Source organism: Cherax quadricarinatus, chromosome 68 (assembly GCF_038502225.1).
Source record: "Cherax quadricarinatus isolate ZL_2023a chromosome 68, ASM3850222v1, whole genome shotgun sequence".
NCBI lineage: Eukaryota > Metazoa > Arthropoda > Malacostraca > Decapoda > Parastacidae > Cherax > Cherax quadricarinatus.
This window is the reverse complement of record NC_091359.1, coordinates 11,772,348-11,783,939: the sequence shown is the minus strand read 5'-3', so window position 1 is coordinate 11,783,939 and position 11,592 is coordinate 11,772,348. Positions and strand designations below refer to the sequence as shown.

The 11,592-nt window shown below is 41.0% G+C and overlaps 1 protein-coding gene across 1 annotated transcript; it reads left to right on the top strand.

Moving 5' to 3' along the window:
• The first annotated feature begins 1,055 nt into the window (after positions 1–1,055).
• Positions 1,056–2,140, top strand: LOC128697616 (acanthoscurrin-2). The gene is made up of 2 exons (XM_053789446.2): positions 1,056–1,079; positions 1,447–2,140. Exons 1-2 carry the CDS (start codon positions 1,077–1,079, stop codon positions 1,852–1,854), a joined length of 411 nt encoding a protein of 136 aa, XP_053645421.2. The 5' UTR covers positions 1,056–1,076; the 3' UTR covers positions 1,855–2,140.
• Positions 2,141–11,592: the final 9,452 nt, after the last annotated feature.

The following is an 11,592-nucleotide window of genomic DNA, read 5'->3' as shown; positions in this document are numbered from 1 at the left end:
ATTTCTGAGACTCTGACTGCAGGTTCAAACCCCAACCGTGGTATGGTTTGTTTGCAATCGCGTCATTACGATTTCGTGAGTCGTGAGAAACGTTTCTTAATGAAATGCTCGAAGTAAATAAATCACCTCTTTGGTAACACAAAGAACTGTTTAGGCAGCTGTGTTTGCACACACATTTTAAACTTGCTAACTCATATACACACCTCATATGAATCACTTCTGTTTTATATGTGTCAACCATCTCGAGTCCCCGACAACCCACTTTCCTTTCCGCAAAACTTAGTTTTTTAATCACAGTTTAACAACCCGCGGTTTTATTAAGTAAATAATTTATCTCTTTACTTCAGCGGTGGGACTTTTAATCTGTACATTTTTACAAGCTAATAAAATAGCTTTTATTATGTTACTTAAAAATTGAACGTGTGTGAAATTAATAAGGTAAATAATTATCTTAAATATTTGATAAGAAAAAATTCATATTTAATAGAAAACGTAATCACAGTTGACATCTTAAACACGCTTCGAAAACTTAATTTACTTAAACATTTTGAAACTTCGTATTTTACGGTATATATACTGTGTTTCTGCAATATGAATATTGTACCTAAAATTTTTAATGTGCAGAAAAATTATGAACAAATCACTGCTATACGAATTTAGCATGATTTAATATTTACTAGCAATTACTATAATAAATATGAAACTGAGGTGTTTACATCCATTAGCTGCTTTCAACGGCTCTGCATATTCATATAGTGATACAACACTGTTTTTCTTGATAATTTAGCTTATACATCACGAAAACGGTAGATATTCGTTTCCCTTTCATTATAGTAGTCGAATTTCTCATGTAGTTATGGTGTTCAACGTGACCCTCCCCACGACCCAAGTAAAGCGCGTTCTACATAACATTGCTAATGCACCACATGATAATACTCATGGTCAGTCGCTGAGAACCAATTGCATGCGGCCTTGCGTCAAGGGAGATCAGAGGTGAGGAACTAGCAACCAGTATATAAAGGCGTCGACACAGCAACACCACCAGTCGACAACTCTGCTCTCAACTTCCTGAAACCATGGTAGTATTCCTCTCAAACAGTACGAGATATTACGTGTTTTTCTCTTATGTCGAGAAGAACCATCTGACTCGGCTCCTAAACATATGATTAGCAAGTGTTTTTAACTTCTTAGTGCACATCATCTCTGTATATGAAAGGAAAATAATTTTTTTTTAATCTTGGCAATTTCACCATAACCCATGAAAGTAAATGGTGGGAAAAATCATTATTGACAAATAATCAGTGTCATTGCACGACAGGACGTTTTGCAATGCTGCTGCTTTGTTTGTCACTGTTAAAAGTGGTTTTCATGTCAAACATTTTTAACGTTTTATTGATTTCAAAACAGTGTTTCGTATGTGGTGATATGTATGTTGCTATCCCTCAGAACGTGCTGCTGATCATCGTAAGTGTTGCCCTAATGATGGGCTCATGCAGAGCTGGTCGTCTCTACGGCGGAGGACTTGGTGGCTTTGGAGGCGGTTTCGGTGGCGGCGTTGGTGGCGGATTTGGAGGCCACGGTGGCGGCTTTGGAGGCCACGGTGGCGGCTTTGGAGGCGGATTTGGTAGACGTTACTACGGCGGAGGGGCAATCATTGTTCCAGCCATAGGTGGTCTAGTTAGTTCAACAACTAGCTACGGCTTTGGAGGTCATGGAGGTTACGGTGGTTCTTTGGGAGGCTTTGGGGGATCACTAGGAGGTATTGGCCATGGAGGTTTCATCGGTGGTATTGGTGGCCATGGTGGTATCGGAGGCCATGGTTTGTACGGTAGGAGATATGGGTATGGAAAGTAATTACAGCACTAAATGAAAATAGTAACGAAATTTAATGTATATATATTACTGATCGCAATAATAAGACTGATTTTTCCATTGTAAATAATAAACCTTTTTAGGCAGTATTTCCAAACGAGAATTATTTTAATAAAAAAATTAAGCAATTTCTTTATGAATTGTTATACATATTCATGATCAATATTTTTTTAATTTTTAACTGCAATTGTACCATTATAAAAAACTATGCTACCCATGCTGGAAAATTACGTAAAGTTAGAATTATTTATCAATAAAATGTATTTATTATATGCTAATATCTTTATTTTTTCACTTTGTGAATAAAAAATGAATAATTCGTTCCATTTGTCCATATTTCTTCATGATAAAACGAGTAGAATATTAATACATTTAATGATGGAGAAAGCGCTTAATTAACCCTTTATGGGTAATATACAGTAGGTCGTGGGGAATGGGGGGCAGTCAGGACCGAGCCAAGGGGAGGATAGGTCAGCTTTCTTGGATCAAAAGCCCCCTCACTGGCAACAAGGGGAAGGGAACACTCAGAGTACTGAACTGGTGAGTGATTTCCAGATGACAAACTCGCTATGTCACAGACTTGCAGCACAGCGACTCTACGTATTTAACTATGTTCTGCACTAAGTACAGCTTGAACAGTGTATAAAACAGGATGTTGACATCCCTCAACAAGGCTTCGTCAACTCTTGATTGTGGCTTAGTCAACTCTCGAACACGGCTTCATCAACTCTCGAACACGGCTTCATCAACTCTCGAACACGGCTTCATCAACTCTCGAACACGGCTTCATCAACTCTCGAACACGGCTTCAACTCTCGAACACGGCTTCATCAACTCTCGAACACGGCTTCATCAACTCTCGAACACGGCTTCATCAACTCTCGAACACGGCTTCATCAACTCTCGAACACGGCTTCATCAACTCTCGAACACGGCTTCATCAACTCTCGAACACGGCTTCATCAACTCTCGAACACGGCTTCATCAACTCTCGAACACGGCTTCATCAACTCTCGAACACGGCTTCATCAACTCTCGAACACGGCTTCATCAACTCTCGAACACGGCTTCATCAACTCTCGAACACGGCTTCATCAACTCTCGAACACGGCTTCATCAACTCTCGAACACGGCTTCATCAACTCTCGAACACGGCTTCATCAACTCTCGAACACGGCTTCATCAACTCTCGAACACGGCTTCATCAACTCTCGAACACGGCTTCATCAACTCTCGAACACGGCTTCATCAACTCTCGAACACGGCTTCACCAACTAAAAGCTCCGTTAACAAATTCAGACCTTCAACTCGTGAATAAAACTCTTAAATAAGAATTTATAAACTTTTCGGAGGCTTCATAAACTCAAGGTCTTTAAACTCCAAGTCTTTATCAACTTTAAATACCTTATCGTCTTTAAATAAGGCATTATCTTCAGAACTAGCAATCATGGGGGTTGAAGTAAATTTGTAATAATCTACCTCGGGCCACGGGGGTCGTTGACCCCCGGAACACCCTCCAGATTCCAGATTAAGATATATCAGATTTCAAATTTAGAAGCCAATTGATGTGGAATTCACTTTTCCCTAATTTCGTCAGAATGACAGATTGGTGCCAGTTGAAACCACTAACAATCCAAACCTTTCTTTAAGTCATACACACCATATATTTTTTTTTATCACTCTGGCCGATTCCCACCAAGGCAGGGTGGCCCGAAAAAGAAAAACTTTCACCATCATTCACTCCATCACTGTCTTGCCAGAAGGGTGCTTTACACTACAGTTTTTAAACTGCAACATTAACACCCCTCCTTCAGAGTGCAGGCACTGTACTTCCCATCTCCAGGACTCAAGTCCGGCCTGCCGGTTTCCCTGAATCCCTTCATAAATGTTACTTTGCTCACACTCCAACAGCACGTCAAGTATTAAAAACCATTTGTCTCCATTCACTCCTATCAAACACGCTCACTCATGCATGCTGGAAGTCCAAGCCCCTCGCACACAAAACCTCCTTTACCCCCTCCCTCCAACCTTTCCTAGGCCGACCCCTACCCCGCCTTCCTTCCACTACAGACTGATACACTCTTGAAGTTATTCTGTTTCGCTCCATTCTCTCTACATGTCCGAACCACCTCAACAACCCTTCCTCAGCCCTCTGGACAACAGTTTTGGTAACCCCTCACCTCCTCCTAACTTCCAAACTACGAATTCTCTGCATTATATTCACACCACACATTGCCCTCAGACATGACATCTCCACTGCCTCCAGCCTTCTCCTCGCTGCAACATTCATCACCCATGCTTCACACCCATATAAGAGCGTTGGTAAAACTATACTCTCATACATTCCCCTCTTTGCCTCCAAGGACATAATTCTTTGTCTCCAGACTCCTAAGTGCACCACTCACCCTTTTCCCCTCATCAATTCTATGATTCACCTCATCTTTCATAGACCCATCCGCTGACACGTCCACTCCCAAATATCTGAATACATTCACCTCCTCCATACTCTCTCCCTCCAATCTGATATCCAATCTTTCATCACCTAATCTTTTTATCCTCATAACCTTACTCTTTCCTGTATTCACTTTTAATTTTCTTCTTTTGCACACCCTACCAAATTCATCCACCAATCTCTGCAACTTCTCTTCAGAATCTCCCAAGAGCACAGTGTCATCAGCAAAGAGCAACTGTGACAACTCCCACTTTATGTGTGATTCTTTATCTTTTAACTCCACGCCTATTGCCAAGACCCTCGCATTTACTTCTCTTATATATATATATATATATATATATATATATATATATATATATATATATATATATATATATATATATATATATATATATATATATAGATATATATATATAGTAGTAGTAGGTTGGTAGACAGCAACCACCCAGGGAAGTACTACCGTCCTGCCAGATGACTGTGAAACAAAAACCTGTAACTGTTTTGCATGATGGTAGGATTACTGGTTTCTTTTTCTGTCTCATAAACACGCTAGATAACAGGGATATCTTGCTACTCCTACTTACACTTTGGTCACACTTCACAGACACGCACATGCATATATATATACATACATCTAGGTTTTTCTCCTTTTTCTAAATAGCTCTTGTTCTTCTTTATTTCTTCTATTGTCCATGGGGAAGTGGAAAAGAATCTTTCCTCCCTAAGCCATGCGTGTCGTATGAGGCGACTAAAATGCCGGGAGCAATGGGCTAGTAACCCCTTCTCCTGTAGACATTTACTAAAAAAGAGAAGAAGAAAAACTTTATAAAACTGGGATGCTTAAATGTGCGTGGATGTAGTGCGGATGACAAGAAACAGATGATTGCTGATGTTATGAATGAAAAGAAGTTGCATGTCCTGACCCTAAGCGAAACAAAGCTGAAGGGGGTAGGAGAGTTTCAATGGGGGGAAATAAATGGGATTAAATCTGGAGTATCTGAGAGAGTTAGAGCAAAGGAAGGGGTAGCAGTAATGTTAAATGATCAGTTATGGAAGGAGAAAAGAGAATATGAATGTGTAAATTCAAGAATTATGTGGATTAAAGTAAAGGTTGGATGCGAGAAGTGGGTCATAATAAGCGTGTATGCACCTGGAGAAGAGAGGAATGCAGAGGAGAGAGAGAGATTTTGGGAGATGTTAAGTGAATGTATAGGAGCCTTTGAACCAAGTGAGAGAGTAATTGTGGTAGGGGACCTGAATGCTAAAGTAGGAGAAACTTTTAGAGAGGGTGTGGTAGGTAAGTTTGGGATGACAGGTGTAAATGATAATGGGAGCCCTTTGATTGAACTTAGTATAGAAAGGGGTTTAGTTATAGGTAATACATATTTTAAGAAAAAGAGGATAAATAAGTATACAAGATATGATGTAGGGCGAAATGACAGTAGTTTGTTGGATTATGTTTTGGTAGATAAAAGACTGTTGAGTAGACTTCAGGATGTACATGTTAATAGAGGGGCCACAGATATATCAGATCACTTTCTAGTTGTAGCTACACTGAGAGTAAAAGGTAGATGGGATACAAGGAGAATAGAAGCATCAGGGAAGAGAGAGGTGAAGGTTTATAAACTAAAAGAGGAGGCAGTTAGGGTAAGATATAAACAGCTATTGGAGGATAGATGGGCTAATGAGAGCATAGGCAATGGGGTCGAAGAGGTATGGGGTAGGTTTAAAAATGTAGTGTTAGAGTGTTCAGCAGAAGTTTGTGGTTACAGGAAAGTGGGTGCAGGAGGGAAGAGGAGCGATTGGTGGAATGATGATGTAAAGAGAGTAGTAAGGGAGAAAAAGTTAGGATATGAGAAGTTTTTACAAAGTAGAAGTGATGCAAGGAGGGAAGAGTATATGGAGAAAAAGAGAGAGGTTAAGAGAGTGGTGAAGCAATGTAAAAAGAGAGCAAATGAGAGAGTGGGTGAGATATTATCAACAAATTTTGTTGAAAATAAGAAAAAGTTTTGGAGTGAGATTAACAAGTTAAGAAAGCCTAGAGAACAAATGGATTTGTCAGTTAAAAATAGGAGAGGAGAGTTATTAAATGGAGAGTTAGAGGTATTGGGAAGATGGAGGGAATATTTTGAGGAATTGTTAAATGTTGATGAAGATAGGGAAGCTGTGATTTCGTGTATAGGGCAAGGAGGAATAACATCTTGTAGGAGTGAGGAAGAGCCAGTTGTGAGTGTAGGGGAAGTTCGTGAGGCAGTAGGTAAAATGAAAGGGGGTAAGGCAGCTGGGATTGATGGGATAAAGATAGAAATGTTAAAAGCAGGTGGGGATATAGTTTTGGAGTGGTTGGTGCAATTATTTAATAAATGTATGGAAGAGGGTAAGGTACCTAGGGATTGGCAGAGAGCATGCATAGTTCCTTTGTATAAAGGCAAAGGGGATAAAAGAGAGTGCAAAAATTATAGGGGTATAAGTCTGTTGAGTATACCTGGTAAAGTGTATGGTAGAGTTATAATTGAAAGAATTAAGAGTAAGACGGAAAATAGGATAGCAGATGAACAAGGAGGCTTTAGGAAAGGTAGGGGGTGTGTGGACCAGGTGTTTACAGTGAAACATATAAGTGAACAGTATTTACATAAGGCTAAAGAGGTCTCTGTGGCATTTATGGATTTGGAAAAGGCGTATGACAGGGTGGATAGGGGGGCAATGTGGCAGATGTTGCAAGTGTATGGTGTAGGAGGTAGGTTACTGAAAGCAGTGAAGAGTTTTTACAAGGATAGTGAGGCTCAAGTTAGAGTATGTACGAAAGAGGGAAATTTTTTCCCAGTAAAAGTAGGCCTTAGACAAGGATGTGTGATGTCACCGTGGTTGTTTAATATATTTATAGATGGGGTTGTAAGAGAAGTAAATGCGAGGGTCTTGGCAAGAGGCGTGGAGTTAAAAGATAAAGAATCACACACAAAGTGGGAGTTGTCACAGCTGCTCTTTGCTGATGACACTGTGCTCTTGGGAGATTCTGAAGAGAAGTTGCAGAGATTGGTGGATGAATTTGGTAGGGTGTGCAAAAGAAGAAAATTAAAGGTGAATACAGGAAAGAGTAAGGTTATGAGGATAACAAAAAGAGTAGGTGATGAAAGATTGAATATCAGATTGGAGGGAGAGAGTATGGAGGAGGTGAACGTATTCAGATATTTGTGAGTGGACGTGTCAGCAGATGGGTCTATGAAAGATGAGGTGAATCATAGAATTGATGAGGGAAAAAGAGTGAGTGGTGCACTTAGGAGTCTGTGGAGACAAAGAACTTTGTCCTTGGAGGCAAAGAGGGGAATGTATGAGAGTATAGTTTCCCAACGCTCTTGTATGGGTGTGAAGCATGGGTGATGAATGTTGCAGCGAGGAGAAGGCTGGAGGCAGTGGAGATGTCATGTCTGAGGGCAATGTGTGGTGTGAATATAATGCAGAGAATTCGTAGTTTGGAAGTTAGGAGGAGGTGCGGGATTACCAAAACTGTTGTCCACAGGGCTGAGGAAGGGTTGTTGAGGTGGTTCGGACATGTAGAGAGAATGGAGCGAAACAGGATGACATCAAGAGTGTATCAGTCTGTAGTGGAAGGAAGGCGGGGTAGGGGTCGGCCTAGGAAAGGTTGGAGGGAGGGGGTAAAGGAGATTTTGTGTGCGAGGGGCTTGGACTTCCAGCAGGCATGCGTGAGCGTGTTTGATAGGAGTGAATGGAGACAAATGGTTTTTAATACTTGACGTGCTGTTGGAGTGTGAGCAAAGTAACATTTATGAAGGGATTCAGGGAAACCGGCAGGCCGGACTTGAGTCCTGGAGATGGGAAGTACAGTGCCTGCACTCTGAAGGAGGGGTGTTAATGTTGCAGTTTAAAAACTGTAGTGTAAAGCACCCTTCTGGCAAGACAGTGATGGAGTGAATGATGGTGAAAGTTTTTCTTTTTCGGGCCACCCCGCCTTGGTGGGAATCGGCCAGTGTGATAATAAAAATATATATATATATATATATATATATATATATATATATATATATATATATATATATATATATATATATATATATATATATATATATATATATATATATATATATATATATATATATATATATATATATATATATATGCAAGACAAGCCACGGGGTTGGAAATCTTTAGCTCAAGTACTTTCACACTTCTCAGTGCATCATCAGGAGCTATGCAATGTTGCAAGGCAGTAACTGAAGAAGTTGTCTCACAGTAGCGCAGTGTGGGTCTATCACCTGCCGAACTTTCTCTCAGAATGTGGGCCAACGGTCGGCGACAATCCCGCACCACCATCATCCCCCTCCTCCCTATATGAGGTAGGAAGGTTTTTGAGATGTCAAGTATTATGAAATTAGAAGATATAACAGCCAGCCCCAAGCTTTTTCTAGCCGCTTAGAACAGGTCATGTGACTTGAGAAAATAAGTTTCTCATTGGATACTATATATATAAATTGCTACTATTCTGTATAAACTTTTTAATTAATAAAAGGAATAGAATGTGCTCTTTGTCCGTTTAGATGCCCTCCTCTGAGGTACTCAAATGTTCCCAGGGGTACTCAGAAGTATCTCTTTATATTTTCCTAATTATTGTCTACTATCCTTCACAGTGTCGATTTATATGCCTTACTTGGGAATCTTCTAAACCATTCCGATAATATTTCTATGATCCAAATTTCTACTTCTAATATCCGTTAACCCACTACCTATGTTATACAAATATCGCGAACAAATGATACAAGCTGCAAAACATCCACGAGGGAGTTGAATGATAGCTCTGTGCCTTTTGTGTTGCAATCAACACATCCGAAGCTAGCAATGATGCAGAAAAGAGGTCCAAACAAATACGGTCATATATAAATAAATATAAATATATATATATATATATATATATATATATATATATATATATATATATATATATATATATATATATATATATATATATATATATATATATTATTAACACACCGGCCGATTCCCACAAAGGCAGGGTGGCCCGAAAAAGAAAAACTTTCACCATCATTCACTCCATCATTAACACCCCTCCTTCAGAGTGCAGGCACTGTACTTCCCATCTCCAGGACTCAAGTTCGGCCTGCCGGTTTCCCTGAATCCCTTCATAAAAGTTACTTTGCTCACACTCCAACAGCACGTCAAGTATTAAAAACCATTTGTCTCCATTCACTGCTATCAAACACGCTCACGCACGCCTGCTGGAAGTCGAAGCCCCTCGCGCACGAAACCTCCTTATATATATATACACACACACACACACACATATATATATATATATATATATATATATATATATATATATATATATATATATATATATATATATATATATATATATATATCATATATATATATATATATATGTGTGTGTGTGTACTCACCTAGTTGAGGTTGCGGGGGTCGAGTCCGAGCTCCTGGCCCCGCCTCTTCACTGATCGCTACTAGGTCACTCTCCCTGAGCCGTGAGCTTTATCGTACCTCTGCTTAAAGCTATGTATGGATCCTGCCTCCACTACATCTCTTCCCAAACTATTCCACTTACTGACTACTCTGTGGCTGAAGAAATACTTCCTAACATCCCTGTGATTCATCTGTGTCTTTAGCTTCCAACTGTGTCCCCTTGTTACTGTGTCCAATCTCTGGAACATCCTGTTTTTGTCCACCTTGTCAATTCCTCTCAGTATTTTGTATGTCGTTATCATGTCCCCCCTATCTCTCCTGTCCTCCAGTGTCGTCAGGTTGATTTCCCTTAACCTCTCCTCGTAGGACATACCTCTTAGCTCTGGGACTAGTCTTGTTGCAAACCTTTGCACTTTCTCTAGTTTCTTTACGTGCTTGGCTAGGTGTGGGTTCCAAACTGGTGCCGCATACTCCAATATGGGCCTAACGTATACGGTGTACAGGGTCCTGAACGATTCCTTATTAAGATGTCGGAATGCTGTTCTGAGGTTTGCTAGGCGCCCATATGCTGCAGCAGTTATTTGGTTGATGTGCGCTTCAGGAGATGTGCCTGGTGTTATACTCACCCCAAGATCTTTTTCCTTGAGTGAGGTTTGTAGTCTCTGACCCCCTAGACTGTACTCCGTTTGCGGCCTTCTTTGCCCTTCCCCAATCTTCATGACTTTGCACTTGGTGGGATTGAACTCCAGGAGCCAATTGCTGGACCAGTTCTGCAGCCTGTCGAGATCCCTTTGTAGTTCTGCCTGGTCTTCGATCGAGTGTATTCTTCTCATCAACTTCACGTCATCTGCAAACAGGGACACCTCAGAGTCTATTCCTTCCGTCATGTCGTTCACAAATACCAGAAACAGCACTGGTCCTAGGACTGACCCCTGCGGGACCCCGCTGGTCACAGGTGCCCACTCTGACACCTCGCCACGTACCATGACTCGCTGCTGTCTTCCTGACAAGTATTCCCTGATCCATTGTAGTGCCTTCCCTGTTATCCCTGCTTGGTCCTCCAGTTTTTGCACCAATCTCTTGTGTGGAACTGTGTCAAACGCCTTCTTGCAGTCCAAGAAAATGCAATCCACCCACCCCTCTCTCTCTTGTCTTACTGCTGTCACCATGTCATAGAACTCCAGTAGGTTTGTGACACAGGATTTCCCGTCCCTGAAACCATGCTGGCTGCTGTTGATGAGATCATTCCTTTCTAGGTGTTCCACCACTCTTCTCCTGATAATCTTCTCCATGATTTTGCATACTATACATGTCAGTGACACTGGTCTGTAGTTTAATGCTTCATGTCTGTCTCCTTTTTTAAAGATTGGGACTACATTTGCTGTCTTCCATGCCTCAGGCAATCTCCCTGTTTCGATAGATGTATTGAATATTGTTGTTAGGGGTACACATAGCGCCTCTGCTCCCTCTCTCAATACCCATGGGGAGATGTTATCTGGCCCCATTGCCTTTGAGGTATCTAGCTCACTCAGAAGCCTCTTCACTTCTTCCTCGGTTGTGTGCACTGTGTCCAGCACTTGGTGGTGTGCCCCACCTCTCCGTCTTTCTGGAGTCCCTTCTGTCTCCTCTGTGAACACTTCTTTGAATCTCTTGTTGAGTTCTTCACATACTTCCCGGTCATTTCCTGTTGTCTCTCCTCCTTCCTTCCTTAGCCTGATTACCTGGTCCTTGACTGTTGTTTTCCTCCTGATGTGGCTGTACAACAGTTTCGGATCAGATTTGGCTTTCGCTGCTATGTCATTTTCATATTGTCTTTG